This window comes from Crocuta crocuta, unplaced genomic scaffold (genome assembly GCF_008692635.1).
Source record: "Crocuta crocuta isolate KB4526 unplaced genomic scaffold, BGI_CrCroc_1.0 scaffold243, whole genome shotgun sequence".
NCBI classification, from domain to species: domain Eukaryota; kingdom Metazoa; phylum Chordata; class Mammalia; order Carnivora; family Hyaenidae; genus Crocuta; species Crocuta crocuta.
The window spans coordinates 257,604-273,518 of NW_027529596.1; the positions used below are offsets into that span (position 1 = coordinate 257,604).

At 42.0% G+C, this 15,915-nt stretch overlaps 1 protein-coding gene across 1 annotated transcript in view; it reads left to right on the top strand.

Moving 5' to 3' along the window:
* Nucleotides 1-15,915, top strand: part of F5 (coagulation factor V) — a 75,382-nt gene that overhangs the window by 52,733 nt on the left and 6,734 nt on the right. Inside the window, exons 15-23 of the mRNA XM_077761759.1 lie at nt 2,643-2,817; nt 4,021-4,257; nt 4,801-5,017; nt 7,731-7,910; nt 9,887-10,003; nt 10,886-10,957; nt 12,119-12,219; nt 12,643-12,798; nt 15,331-15,475. Of these exons, the coding sequence (XP_077617885.1) occupies nt 2,643-2,817; nt 4,021-4,257; nt 4,801-5,017; nt 7,731-7,910; nt 9,887-10,003; nt 10,886-10,957; nt 12,119-12,219; nt 12,643-12,798; nt 15,331-15,475 (1,400 nt within the window). The remainder of the gene's footprint in view (nt 1-2,642; nt 2,818-4,020; nt 4,258-4,800; nt 5,018-7,730; nt 7,911-9,886; nt 10,004-10,885; nt 10,958-12,118; nt 12,220-12,642; nt 12,799-15,330; nt 15,476-15,915) is intronic.

A 15,915-nucleotide genomic window follows, 5' to 3' on the forward strand; every position in this document is an offset into this window, starting at 1 on the left:
CCTTTCTCTTCTTCTTTCACCATTCATGTTCCTACCTCCTTTTCTTGCCCAAGTGCAGAGCCCAACCTATCCATAGCTACCTGCTAATCAACGTGATTTCACTGGCCTTGGCTTCAAATCTAAATTTGTAATATAGGAATCTCTTCTTGCATTTGTTTACAAAAAAATTTTTAATGTTTGCTGATCAATATGAAGTGTATAGCATCTTGGTGAAGTTTAATTTAAATTATATAAGATTCCAGTAGCAGAGGCCAAGGATATAAACCAGCTTAGAAACAAAAAGGCAAGTTTATACCTTCAACTGAGGCCGTCATAAACAGTGATTTCTTTTGCTTTAACCTTGAATTTTAACTTGGCTTGCAGAATGAGTGCTTATTCTCTCCTAAGCATTGTGCTAAGTGTTGAGACTATAAAATAGAATATAAACATCCATGACTCTGCCCTCATGGGCAGGTAGATATGAATCAAATGCTCACATAATAAGTGTAAAATATAACTATACTAAAGACCAAGAAGGAAAGGCAGATACATGGTGATTTAAGAATTAAGGGACCTGACACTGGAGAAGTGGCATTTGAGTTGAGCTGAGATCAGAAGAGGCATAGGAGTGAACTGGAAGTGATCATGGGAGAACATTCTAAACAGAGAGAATAGCAAAATGAGGCCATGAGAAAGGAGGAAGCCCTAAAGCCTCTGTAGCTGGAGCTCAAGAAGAGAGTGAGTTGTAAGAAAACATTTGGCTACCAGACTAGATGCCACTAGGCTTCGGGAAGAATTTTGGGGTTTATCCAAAGAGCAATGAGAACACTTCAAAAGCTTTAGCCATTCCTTGCTTCCTAGAATGTCAGTTTCTTTCCTGGACCTTGCTACTTTCATCTTTTAGATGAAAGAGTTACACCAAATGTTCCCCAAGATTCCCATTCATACTTTAACATTTCAGATTCCAGCCACTCTTCAACCGTAGATGCAATTATGTAAGCAGCCTGACTTAACAACAGAGGGTTCCTATGGGATCTATATATTTTTTAAGCAGCTTTCAATTGAATTCTGCTTAAGGATGGAAAGCCATACTGGGCTGGATTCTGTATTCTGGGATGACAATATAGAGAAAGAAGAGGTGGTCGGGGTCGGGGGTGGAACAAGAGGCAAGTCTTAGCCAGTGATAGTGGGAGAATCACAACTTGGCGACCATGCTCAAACTGTCTAAGTATAGTTCACAGATTTTACAAAAGCTAACAACACTAAAAATCAAAAGCCAAAGTGTAATTAGAGTAAGAAAACATAACGTATGGTATGGCTTACAGAAATTATTTCATTAATCTGATGACTGGCATTTCCATATTAGAACTCTGTTAGTTTAAAACACATTTTCTTTTTTTGTTTTAATATTTTTATTTATTTCTAGGAGAGAGAGACAGTGTGAGCAGGGGAGGGTCAGAGAGAGAGGGAGTCACAGACTCTGAAATAGGCTCCAGGCTCTGAGCTGGCAGTCAGCACAGAGCCCGATGCGGGGCTCGAACCCACGAACCGCGAGATCATGACCTAAGCGAAAGTCGGACGCTTAACCGACTAAGCCACCCAGGCGCCCTTAAAACACATTTTCATGTGACTTCCTCTTTAAATGTAGCACTCACTGCTACATGAGAATAATTTATCTAGGGATTTCTAAGAGAGGCCCTGAAAAAGTAAGATTTAGGGCATTTCCAAAGTGGAAAGGGATAGAATCAGTTCCTTCAAAATCTTATGTCTCGTTCCAGATGTGCAACCCATGTATACAGCAGTCACACCTGCTTTGCTCATCCCCATGTGTTCTGTGAAAGTATGCTCAGGGTCTGGAAGGATGGGGTCACCACTTCCTGGTTGGAAGACCAGGAGGAAGGCAGAATGGGATTCTCTGTTGATGAGCTTTTGGCCGGTTTCCACAGGCTTGAGAAATTTAAGAGTCTGAGAAAATTTGATGTGCTCTGGTCCCAGGCTGAGCTGGTGAACTATGTGAGGAATGATGTGATTTAACAAAAGCAAACGTGAGAAGAGTGGCTACTTTCATTCACAGGGGTGACAATTGTCACCTGACGGTCCCAAGCCCTGGCATGATCCCATTGCATGGCTTTGTCTGCTTCTGATATTAAAATCTGCTATGTGAATATATGATTATACTTATTTATTCATTCATAAATAAATACATTAAATGAAAGTTTATCAAGTGCCTGCAATGTGCCAGATGACTTGCCAGGCACTGGAAGTAAAATAATGAGCAGACTAGGCACTTTCACTTTAGTATCAGAGTCAGATTTTAATAGATAATCAGACAAATAAATAATCTATGCTGCTTTATTTAAGAATACTACAGAAATATGCTATATATTCTATAGTAATACTGTGAACGCTTAGAGATCTAGTCTAAAGGATCATAGGAGGACTTACCTAAGAAATGGTACTGTGGTTAGAAGGATATTTACTGGCTTAAGTTTTTACTCATTTATATTTTCATTCATTTGTTCATGAAGTATTTATTAAATATCTATGCTAGACACTCTATTCAGAAGCAGGGATAAGTCCTCCAATTCTTCAATGGTTTTTCATTTGTTATTTTAAACAATTTATTATTATTATTATTGTTATTGCTATTACTATTATTTCAGTGAAATAGATAATGAAGACATTGAGGATGTTCCGGAGAACACTGTGTACAAGAAAGTGGTGTTTCGAAAGTATCTTGATAGCACTTTTACCAAACGTGATCCGATAGGGGAGCTTGAAGAGCATCTTGGCATTCTGGGTCCTGTTATTAGAGCTGAAGTGGATGATGTCATCCAAGTAAGCAATCTTTTAAGCATTGTTAAGATCATCAGAGGAATTTCCACAAGCACCAGGGGGTTGTAACAGTGAAAGGGGGAAGAGGGGTATTGGTAATTTATTTATCTTCCAAAATTAACAAATAACTACACATCTTTTCAGAGACTGCTTGCCAAGTACAATAAAACCTTAGATTGCAAGTAACTTATTCTGCGAGTGCTCTGCAAGATGAGCAAACATTTCTTATAAATTTGAATTTGATAAATGAGTGATGTCTTACAATACGAGTAGTACATGATGCCGCATGTCACATGATCACAACTGAGCCAATGGTTCTTGAAATTTGCTTTGACATACACGTGCTTTGGATGACAAGCATGTTTCTGGATGAATTATGCTTGCATACCAAGGTTTTACTGTGGTTTGATAATCTTCAAAAACAAAAAATGATCTCATGATTTTATTTCCCTTTCTGCTGAGCTCCCATTCCTTACTGCAAGGACCAGTTCTGTTTTCCCTAAGAAACTTTCTTTGCCACCCCAACCTCTCCTGCACATTCAACCGAATGGCTCCTTCCTGGCATTCCCATGAACCCTGTTCATACTTTGTTTACAGAACCTAAGACTTCCAGATTTTTAATTTTATTTATTTATTTAGAGACAGACAGAGGGTGAGCAGGTGAGGAACACACTGAGAGGGAAAAAGAGAGAATCCCAAGCAGCGTCTGGCTGTTAGCACAGAGCCCAGTGCAGAGCTGGATCTAAGTAACCGTGAGATCATGACCTGAGTTGAAATCAAGAGTCGGTTCCTTAATGGACTGGGCCATCCATGTGCCCCTGGTCTCCAGACTTTTAACTTGAGTTTTTATGTGCATGTATCTCTTCACCAGGAGGTTGAAAGCTTATTGTAAGACCCAAACCTCCTTCATCTTCACATCTACAGCACCTATTGTGATCTGAACATAATTTCAATATTTTTGCTTTGAGCCGAAGAACAAACATGCTTTGGTATTTCCAGGGTAAGCTACATGGGCCCTATCTCACAGGATATTTTAAAAATCAGACAATACATACGTGACTTTAAACCTGTGTGCAATTAATATATCGTACTGTATATATATCTAGGTCTAATTTAATAGCCATCTGTTTGGGCCTGTAGTAATGACATTCATTAATTTGAATTTTGTTGATCTTAAGTACATTTGTGGCTCATTCCTTTTTCTAGGTTCGTTTTAAAAATTTAGCATCCAGACCATATTCTCTTCACGCCCATGGGCTTTCCTATGAAAAGTCATCAGAGGGGAAGTCTTATGAAGATGATTCTCCAGAATGGTTTAAGGAAGATAATGCTGTTCGGCCAAACAGCAGTTATACGTATGTATGGCATGCTACTCCTCGGTCGGGGCCGGAAAATCCCGGGTCGGCCTGCCGAGCTTGGGCCTACTACTCAGCAGTGAACCCGGTAGGTTCATCCATTGAACGTTTCCGTCATTCCCCTAACCTTCTAACCTGAGTCCGCCAAATGGAAGGGCCAAGATGCCCTCCTGTTAGGTGCCTGCCCTGGTTTCCGTGAGGAATGTGTGAGGATTGTATCAACAATCTACAGCAACTTGTCTCCAGAGGTCCACGAGAGAGAAACAAGTGTTCAGGAAGGGCAGTGGGGGTTACTGAAATTGTTGCATCCAGTTAGTGACTTCCTTTGCGGAGGAAATCGTTTATTTGCAATGTCCTCGAGCAAGTTATAGCTTTCTTTGGCTCTGTCTTTATGAAACAGCTACAAAATCAAGACTCGTTCGTTTGGGGCATGCTAAAGAGAGAGCACAGACTTTGAGATAAAGAGGAAGGGAATATGAATGCCACAGAATTTGATGATGATACCCATGCTTAGTAAGCTGTTCCTTCATAATCTTCCATTTCAGAGCCCCTGAGGTGTCCTTTTCTATATAACCAGAGAAAATCCTGAGAAAGAGAAAAATATGTGCAATTTGCTCCTACTGTCTTCCAGGAAAAAGATATCCATTCTGGCTTGATAGGTCCCCTTCTGATCTGCCAAAAAGGAGTACTTCATAAGGAGAGCAACACGCCCATGGACATGAGAGAATTTGTCTTTCTTTTTATGGTCTTTGACGAAAGGAAGAGCTGGTACTATGAAAAGAAAGCACAGTCTCCCAGGGCTTGGAGACTGGGATCCTCCGAAGGACAAACCTCCCACGCGTTTCATGGTACTGTCCTCTGACTCTGATCTAATCTCCGACCCAAATCCCCCTGGGTGCCCCTGATTCCTGTCCTCAGTCTTCATAAGATTAGACATAAGGTACTTCTCAAGAACCAAGAACTACAAACCCACAGTAGGTCCTTAAAGGTCTGGGGGCTGGTGTCGCCCGGCAGGTGGCGCTACAGGTGAATGGGACAGAGAAGGTCTGAAAGCTAGCGCAGGAGCCTGCAGCAGAACAGACCCAACCAGCCAGCAAGAAGCCAATGTGCGTCAGCTGGTAGCTTAGGAATTAGCATTATCCTGCAGTGTAAACAGTTAATGAACCTGTTCCTTGATTGCTAAAGGAACAATCATTTATCTAGAAGAAGTGATAATCCATGCGTGCTTTCTCAATAAGAACGTGACAGTTCCAGCTCTCAGCATTTCCCAGGTGGCATTGGAAAAATGAGATAGGAAACTAGGTAGTGAGGTCATAGGAGAATCATGGCAAGAGAACATTTGGGAAGCGGAGGTTGAGTGAGAAAAACATATGTACTCTGAACTCCATTCAGGAATTTTGTCTGTAAATTGTCACTGAATTAAAAATACAGTAAAACCTTGGTTTGTGAGCATAATTTGTTCTGGAAACATGCTTGTCATCCAGAGCACTCATATTTCAAAGCGAATTTCAAGAACCATTGGCTCAGGTGTGATCATGTGATGTTCGGCATCCCATACTACTTCTATTGCAAGATGACACCCATTTATCAAGTTAAGGCTTATTAGAAATTGTTTGCTTGTCTTGCGGAACACTCACAGAACAAGCTACTAGCCATCCAAGGTTTACTGTAGTTTTAGAGAAAGGCAGAACTTAGAATTTGGTGAAAAACAAAGAGAATGACTTGGGAATTCGAAAAATAAATGAAGGCTGATGAGCCCTGCTTTTAGAGTTTGATGAATGGAGGAAAATACTGTAAGATTTCTCACCAGGAAGGATCTGTGCTTTGGGTATGGGTCATTCCATGTAACTGGAAAGGAGAAGGTTGCTATCGCTTAAGGAAGAAAAAGACTTATATACAATATCCACTTCAGTGCCGCTACCACCAACCTCCCCCAGCCAGTCACCACAGCTAAGTAGGTGTGTTCTGCCTCCTGCAACCCATTTACACACTCAGGCTGCCCTTCTTGCTTTATTTTTCTCATTCAACTTCTGTTTAATCTGATCTCACCTGTATAAACACTTGAGGGTAGAGGAAGGTGATCAACATAATTTATGATCTGCTCCAAAACCCTCCCCTCGGACTGCTTATCATACAAAGAAATTAAACAGATTCTCTTAAGCTTTCTAGAAGAGAGTCGATGGAAAGCAGACCAATAAACGCCAAGCGGAGCTTCCTTTTCTCTTCTCCTATCATTTCTAGGCTTTTCAGCCCAGGCTACTTGGTCTCGCGAGTGGGAGGCACACTCTTCTGAAAACCTCCCAAGCTGCTGGTAGAGCATCAGAGGGTTGCAGAATCAGATAGGCTTGTCAGCTAGCTGTCCCCTTACTTGCTCAGTACCCTCGAGCCATTGCTTCTGATTCCTCCAAGAAAGAGTAAACTGCATTTGTTATAGTTTAGTTTAAAATGTACTGTAGTTTCAGTCTCTGTGGTTTGGTAATCCCATGGTGTAGTATTTATCGGGGTATTTGGTAGACAGACCATCTGAGTTCCCAGCCTCAAACTCAGCACCTGGACTTTGTAGTATGTGCCCGGCAGCTGTGTAGTGAAGTAATGAATAAATGAATGAATTCTATCACTCAGTTCAATTTTTCAAATGTTTACTGAGTAGCTGCTATGTTGAGAGACTTCATTCCATATTCTGATGTAATGATTTAGTGATGCTGACCCAATAATCACTTGAGACATTTTTCACTCTTAGGAAACCTACTTCCTGCACAGGTGAGGGAGTTAGGCTTTGTGTTAGGAGAGGAAAGATAGGTACTCTCATACCTGATATAACCTTAAGGGTGCCAAAATGACCTCAACCCCTTTTGCTACCAAAATTCACTTGCTCAGTTCCTGAAATTCCATATAGTTCTTTTTACTTTAGAATAATACTACTAATTATTTATAATTTATTGCAATAATTTATTAAATGATTATTTATATGGTTTAGCTTATAATTTAATATAATTTATTAAATAATAATTTGTTTACTAATTATTTACAATTATAAAAGATTATCTCACTTCAATCTCAGCTAAGTGCATGAACCCCAGATATTTAAGCTGGGAAGGGAGCAAAGGATCTATCATACAAATGAGAGTATGAGCATGAACCCTTATGGTTGGACTTTCTTATTTTGCCTGGAACAATCTCTGAATTTAGGAAGCCCATGGGGTGATGTGCTGTGTGTCCCCTCAGTCTTTTTCCTCTAACCACTGGAGTTCACTCATCTGGCTCATATTAGTCTTTCTGTGTTTGTAGTGCAGGAAAATGTCAAGGAGAAGTGAGTGAAGCACAGGGCAGAAGTGTGATGTCCAGGGTGGAGAATGATAAATCGCATGGGAAGCTGCTGTGGGCTGGTGTGAGGAGGAGCTGGAGGGGCTGTCTTAGCCTCTCTCTGATAGCAGGACACACAGGGGTCCAGACGGTGGGAGTGAAGGCAAGATGGGTGATGAACGGGATGCCTCATACTTCCTCTCAGCCCCTCTGCTGGTGTACACAGATTCCTAATCGGTTGCAACTCTGTCGTTTCAGCCATTAATGGGATGATCTACAGCTTGCCTGGCCTGAGAATGTACGAGCAAGAGTGGGTGAGGCTGCACCTGCTGAACATGGGCAGCTCTCGAGACATTCATGTGGTTCACTTTCACGGCCAGACCTTGCTGGAAAACGGCACTCAACAGCACCAGCTAGGGGTCTGGCCCCTTCTGCCTGGTAAAGATCTGCACAATGAAAACGGGTCCCTGATGGAAAAAATGGCTAGAGAAGGCAGTCTTAGCAACACAACTGTCCCTCATTCCGTCCCGTGCTTCCTAAGGGTCAAGCGTGGGCTCTGGCACAGATCCTGGGCACAGCCATTTCCCCAGACTGTAGACAGAATCTGAAAAAGTCAGCCAGTATAGGCACTGCGTGCAGCTCCACACAGGCTCAGCTCGGTTCTACAGAGATGCTACGTCTGACGCAGGTTTTTCCAAACCGCTCCATGTCACGTAGGCCAGGTCTTAAGCAGATTACAAAATGAGTCCCACAGAGCTCAGGCTGCTTTAGCAGCTTTCTGTTGGGAAGGAGATTAAAAACATACTAGGGTTTTGGGATTCTTGAATCCGTGAATTCCGTTCTGCACACTCTGACCCTGATACCTTTGGGCAAGTGACTACAGGAATCTTAATCTTAAACTGACTCATGAGGTTGTTGGAGCAGTGGGAGGCAGTGTTTTTAAAGATTATAAAAGCAAAAAAATAAGAGGGGTATTTAGAGCTTCTCATGTACAAAATAATGAAAAGGTTTAAATAAACCAACCATCACAAAGGACTTTTATGTGCCAGTGAGTTGTTTATAGGCATATCTGTGCAGTGTAGGGGTGTGAGTAGGGGTGTGTAAATGTAACAAGCATAGTGAAACTCTAGGAAGCTGGTTAAAACGTAAATGCTAAGGCAGAGATTTTGCTTTTGGAGACTTTGATCTTGGGCAGGGGCCCCAGGACTCTGCATTTTTAACAAGCAGCCTTGCTTCCACAAATGCTCTGAGAAGGTAGGGAAGGCAGTCAGTCCCTGGCCAGAACTTTGGTTGGGAAGTTGCTCTGTGGGTCAACCTCAGGTAGGCACAGAAGTCCAAACAGGANATAGAGCTATAAAGACCCACTTTTTAAAATCAGGGAGATAAAGGATTAGGTCAGGGTTACTTCTTTTTACAAAATGTAAATGACCAGATTGGTCATCCTTCCCTTGAGCCTTAGAAGCTGGAATTGGCTGGCCCATACAAATCTTCAAATCTAATATCTCCACTGGAGAGTGGAAGACTGGAATCATTCTTGTGTGTTAGAGGAAGGCCACCAGCTATTAATTTTTACCCATCATCTGGAAAATAGTCATGAATTACAGTCAACTGAATTTAAGTGTAAACTGACAGCGGGTAGTATTAAAATAACAGAGTGGGTAATCAGAGGGTTCAGAAATGTCCTTCAGTGATTTTGAGTATATGTATGTGCATCTCTGTCCAACTATGTAAACCTAATAGAAAATTTGAAAACATGGGAGAAAGATGTTTTTTAAATTTTTTTAATAGTTTATTTATTTTTGAGACAGAGAGAGAGTGTGTGAGCGGGGGAGGGTCAGAGAGAGAGGGAGACACAGAATCTGAAACAGGCTCCAGGCTCCGAGCTGTCAGCACAGAGCCCGACGCGGGGCTCAAACCCACGAACCGTGAGATCATGACCTGAGCCAAAGTCGGACGCTTAACCGACTGAGCCACCCAGGTGCCCCTATTTTTACTTTTCGTATATAAAAAAGAAAAACTAATGAAATGAAGGGAAAGAGGGAAACACATAACAATATTCTTGAGACCCAATAATGAGTGATTCAAGACCGCCTTAATACTTAGGACTGTGAAGCTGTGTTGTATATAGGTTAGTTTGTGACACTGAATGTAGATCAGTGAAAGTTTCTTTCTAGTAAGAGATGCTGGAGATTTTTTGAAGCCTGGGCCAATTAATTTTGAGTAATGTGTATGTGTGCTGTTTTGTTTTGTTTTTATGCTTGTTACAACTCTAGTCCTCCCGAAAGAGAAATGGATAATTTGTAAGTTCTTTTCTAAAGAATTTCTCAAGAATCTAAAGAAGTTTTGACAGCTGTCGACTAATATTAACTTTTAATCTTTGGGTATGTAATGTTGTCCTTCGCTTTCTATTTTAGGTTCATTTAAAACTCTTGAAATGAAGGCATCAAAATCCGGTTGGTGGCTCCTCGACACAGAGATTGGAGAAAACCAGAGAGCTGGGATGCAGACACCGTTTCTCATCATAGACAGAGGTACTCTCCGAGAGCCTGGGTGTGCCAGCAGGACAGTCCCTGCTAGAATATTATTAACTTTTAAATTCGAAATACTCAACTCTGGGACCTCTCTGAATGACAGAGGCATAATCTGTAGCAGTAACTGCTTTTATTTTGACCCATGGTCTGATTATACTGCAAGCATCAATCTTCTAGGAAACTTAAACCCACACGTTTCAGCCCAAAGGCATTGCTTTCAATTGGGGAACCAATATAAAGCATCTTCATGACATGTGATTCATGGGAAAGTGGATGGAAGAATTTTTCCAGACTCCTAGAATAGAGGAGGGAAAGATGCCAGGAGTGAAACGATGACTAGGAGAGTCTCTGAACTTGGCACTTCTGTATTTGAGAAACAGTTTCCATAGGTCCATCCACGCAACCAGCCAGCCAGCCAACCAGCACTTTTTAAGTACCTGCTGAGTACCAAGCTCTGTGTCCACATCCAGATATCTCAGTGGCTGGTATTTCCTTTTGTGATGGGAATGTAAATAGCTCTGTAACTTTTGGGTCAACTTTTGGGAACATAGACTTATAAGGGGTAGTACTTAATGTTGTAAAATGGCTTTATTTTAAGATACAAGCAGATGGAAATCAGTTTAAAGCTAACTGCATTTCGGGACTTCATTGGTTTTCCTCTGGGGTGTCACTATTTCTGTTAAAGCACCAGTCATGCTAGTACATTTATCTCTTATGATCAGACATATTTATGTCAGTGCCACACAAGGTAGGTGAAACTATTGAACCACTGGCCTGCCGGAGGTATAATCTCTAGCTGCAGAACTTTTACTTTGTTATATGTATTTTCTAAGCAAAAACTATTCATTGTTCTGTGTTTTTTGGTTTTTGTTTTTTTGGTAGAATGTAAGATGCCAATGGGACTAAGCACTGGTATCATAGCTGATTCACAGATCAAGGCTTCTGGGCATTGGGGTAAGTGGTAGCATCATAGCCTTTGGAAGGCACCTCCTAGAACTATGCAGCACACAGCCTGAGATACCGTCCGTGACAGTCCTGTCTGTTGAATCATTGCTCATCTCCAGGCTTTTCTCTACCACAGGAAACCAGCTCCATCTTGAGCTGCTCACCTGGGAGGAGGAAGGAGCAAAGCACTTGTTGACACTCCTTCATCACTGCCTCCCTCCCTGGTGTATAATGTGCTTAAAGAGTCTCTCCCAGGGAAGACCAAGAGCTAGGGGGCCTCAGAGTCCCTACACAGGCAGTCCATCCTCTCAGCAGGGATTGGGTGAGGAGTGGATACCTTGCTCTCTTTTTCTCTTTTTATTTTGAGAGAGAGAGAGAGACAGACAGAGAGAGAGAGAGAGAGAGAGAGAGAGAGAGAATCTTAAGCAGGTTCCATACCCGGTATGGAGCCCGATCCCCATGAACTATGAGATCATGACCTGAACCAAAATCAAGTGTCAGACACTTAAATGACTGAGCCACCCAGGCACCCTCTTTCTTTCTTTCGTTCTTTCGTTCGTTCTTTCAGTGCCTTACTCTTATGACCGTGTGCCCATTTCCAAAACTCTCCACATTCATCCTCATTCCACGCTTGATCACAAACCAGATATTCCAGCCAGATGCCCAAGGTATATTGACCACACGCTATACTGCCCATTAATAGGGCCTTTTGCTGTGCTAACCATTCATCTATTCATAAACTTTGCTGATCACCCACTCTGTTTCTTGGTTGCCTCACTCTGCCTCAAAGCCCTTCCCAAGATGAAAAGGTCAGTTGCAAGGGATCATGAGGTTCCCATAATCCCTCGCATGCCCTCCCCTTAGGCAAGCCACACTCAGTAGCAACTACATCAACAAAGCTGAGAAAAGATAAACACAACCTGTGTGGAAGAAAGAGGGTGGGTGGTGGTGGACAGGGACCAAGCACAGACCCGAAGCCAAGATTTCGTCATCATGAACTGACTGAGTAACTGAGGCCTGTGACAACTGCCTGGTCTCCTAACTTCAGTAGAGGCTCCTGCAGAGATCTGGTTTTCTGCTGGGACTAAATTTATGTGGGAAATGTCTAGTTGTATGTTTTAAGTTTTTTTTTTTAAGTTCAGAATAAATTTTTTTCTTTTTTGAATTTAGGTTATTGGGAGCCCAAATTAGCAAGATTAAACAATGGTGGATCATATAATGCTTGGGTCACAGAAAAGCTTTCACAAGATCACCCTAAACCTTGGATCCAGGTATATCTTATTAACCTGATAGTATTTACTGTACTATAATAATAAAATGACAGTGATTTTGTAATTTCTCTATGTTGTTCTTGCAATGTTGTAGGCACCATTCTAAGTGCTTTACATATTCAAAATGAACCCTATAAAGTTAGTTCTAGTATTGTCTTAGATACCCTTTTTATAGATAAAAAAACTAAGGCACAGAGGGACTAACTGACTTCCAAAAATGACACACAGCGAGTAAGTGATCGAACTTGGATTCAAGTCCAGGTACTCTGTGCTCAAATATGTATTGTCTCTAGCCAGTTTATTAGTTTACTAAGATGTAGGCTTTTTAGTTCTAAAGAAAGCTGGTTACACAATGAGTTAAGGAAGGCAGTGTGTGAGTTGTCGACGAGGACAGATCTGCTTAAAGGCTTTGCTCTATTGCAGGTGGACATGCAGAGGGAAGTCGTATTCACAGGGATCCAGACCCAAGGTGCCAAACACTATCTGAAGTCGTACTACACCATAGAGTTCTACGTGTCCTATAGCTCTGACCAGACAAACTGGCAGATCTTCAAAGGGAACAGCACAAGGAACGTGATGGTCTGTGGACATTGTCTCTTTCTCAAGACTCACCCTAGGGTTACTAGGTTCCTATGCCTACGACTGTCTTTTTAAACAAATACCTTTCTGGGTGGTAGAACTACAGATGGCTTTCTTAGGGCTTTATGAATGAAAGTGGCAAAATCATGGGTCTCTTATCACAAATTAAAGGGATAAGCCTGATTTATTAAAATTCAACCNTATTCATTCTTGAGAGAGAGAAACAGAGCATGAGTGGGGTAGGAGCAGAGAGAGAGAGACAGAATCAGAGGCAGGCTCCAGGCTCCTAGCTGTCAGCACACAGCCCGACGTGGGGCTTGAACTCACAAGCTATGAGATCTTGACCCAAGCCGAAGTCAGATGCTTAACCGACTGAGTCACCCAGGCGCCCCTGGTCTTGTGACTTAAGGAGCTCATACTCCTTACGCTTGGAGTTTGGCCTCCAAGTTTTGATTATACCAACTTTTACATTTTATTTTGTTCTTTGTTTCAGTGTACTTGAAGGAAATAGCAGCTCTGAGGCAGTATGCTTTTTCAGTCTTTTTTTTTTTTTTTTTTTTTTTTTTGCTTCTCTGCCTGAGGAGTGACAGTCCCCTGCTGGGTCTTTCAGAGGCTCAGCAGGATTATTCCCAGTAACCCATGTGTACCAGCCCTAACTCTTCTCTTCTTCCCTAACCCCCTTGCTAAAGAAGACTACCAGAATGTTAGCTGTCAGTCTGCCATTATTCTGATAACTTTGAACCTGCTTCATTTTTCCTGTAATTCATTTACTATTTTACTAGTTTCTATATTATTATTAGCTACCCCTTCGTCATAAATTATTTGCACCACTATACCTTAGAACAGATCATGAAAATTTCAAATTATTGTCCCTACTGGTCAGTCTTGGACAAAGAGCAGAGGTTACAGTTAGAGTTCATAGCTGAAAGACTTTTGCACTTATATTCATAGGGAAGTCAGTGTGTAGTTTTTTCGGGGGTTTGGGGGTACTTGTTTTTTCTCGTTTTGGTATCAAAGTAATACTGGCTTCATAAAATAATTTGGGAAGCACGCTCTTCTGTTTGCTGCAAGAGATTTTCTAGCATTGGTGTTAATTTCTTAAATATTTGTAGTATTCACCATTGAAACTACATGGGCCCAGAGATTTCTTTTCAAAGGAACTTTTAAGTTACAAATACAATTTCTTTAGTAGTTACAGGCTGTTCAAATTATCTATTTCATATTGGATGAGTTAGATAGTGTTTTTCTTTTTTTTTTTAATGTTTTTATTCATTTCTAGGAGAGAGAGACAGAGAGAGACAGCGTGAGCAGGGGAGGGTCAGAGAGAGAGGGAGATACAGACTCTGAAATAGGCTCCAGGCTCTGAGCTGGCAGTCAGCACAGAGCCCGACGCGGGGCTCGAACCCACGAACCGCGAGATCATGACCTAAGCGAAAGTCGGACGCTTAACCGACTAAGCCACCGAGGCGCCCCATAGATAGTGTTTTTCAAGAAGTTGATCCATTTCCTCTAGGTTGTTAAATTTATGTGTGTGGAGCTGTTTGTACTCTTAGTGCCCTTTTGATGTCTGCAATGAAAGTGCCTGTTGAATCCAATGCTGGTAATTTGCACCTCTTCTCTTTTTGCTTTGTCAGTCTTGCTAGATGTTCGCCTTTTTAAAAATCTTTTCAAAGAACTGGTTCTGTTTCCTTGTGTTTATCTACTGTTTTTCCGTTTTTCAATCTTGCAGCTCTTATCTCCTGTTTTAACTGGCTCTTTCCAACTTCTTCCCAAGTCCAGGTTCTCCACTCAAGGGGAGCTCCTCTTGGCTGTTGGGTGGGGACGGGATAGTCCCCACTGATACTACGGTGGTGGGAGCCTTCCTAGGAGCTGGTGGGGATGCAAGTCCTGGATTCCTACTTGGCCTTCTCTGACACAATCCCAGTGAGGGTGCCGGGTGCCTCATTATAATCTCATGAGCATGGAAGACTAGGCTCCCCACTTGACGTTTGATGCTGTGGGTGGAGGAGGAGCCATAGCACCTTCTATAATGTTTAGCTGGATGTAGATTGATTATTGTCCGAAAATTTTCTGTCTTGCTGAGCTGCCCTTACCTGGGCCTGTAGCTAGAGAAGGCAGGTTTTCAGTGGGGTTTTCTTTTTTTTTCTTTTTGGCTGTACCCATTGTGTTTCTTGGTTGCCAGCTTCTGTGCTTCCCAGTCTGGGGTATGTGAGGCAACAATGAAAGCCCAGGAACCCACCGCCATGTTGCTTCTCGGGTCCCAAGCACCCCAGCCCGTCTGCCACCTTCTCTCCACCTTTCCGAGGCTCCTTATATTTTAGTAGCACTCAACAGAAGAAACAAGGCAAAATACATCTGCCTCATCTTCCTGAAGTGAAGTGATCTCCAATTATTTTTTTTTAAACCAGGAGACTTAATTGAGGCCACATGAAAACTTAATATGACAATATTAAATTAATCCAGAATTTTATTATGAAATCCCTTTATAGAGAATTGTTACATAACTAAGCCTTCCTCTTTTCATTCCTCCAGTGTTTTGATGGCAATTCAGATGCCACTACAATAAAAGAGAATCAGTTTGACCCGCCTATTGTGGCTAGATATATTAGGATCTCTCCAATCAGATCCTACAACAGACCCGCCCTGCGCTTGGAGCTACACGGCTGTGAGCTTAACGGTAAGGAGCTAAGATGCGTTGTTTTCTAACTGCCCCTCAGAGAAGCAAGAAGATGTGGAAGAATGGCTAGAACTTTTAGTTCTCTTCAATCACTTGGGTGCCTAGAAAACCCTTGGTGAAACGGGTTGTGCTCAGGCGAACTCTCCTTGTGATGTAGACCAAAACTGGTTCTACCAGCCACAGGCGGCCCGTCTCGGAACAGCGCCCAGATGGCATGGGTACCGCCCTGACCCTGCAAGGAAGGGCCCTCACTTAGAATAAGCGCAGCAGCCTATTTCAGTAAGAACTAAGATTCAGACTAGGCCTGACTCTTCCATGGTCCTTCAGGCCCCACCCAGAAGAACCTAACAACATCACTTGCATATATTAGATGTTCAATGAATGTTTTCAATGAATCTCAACTCCTTGTCAACTTCCTGAAACTTTGATTGAACACTTCA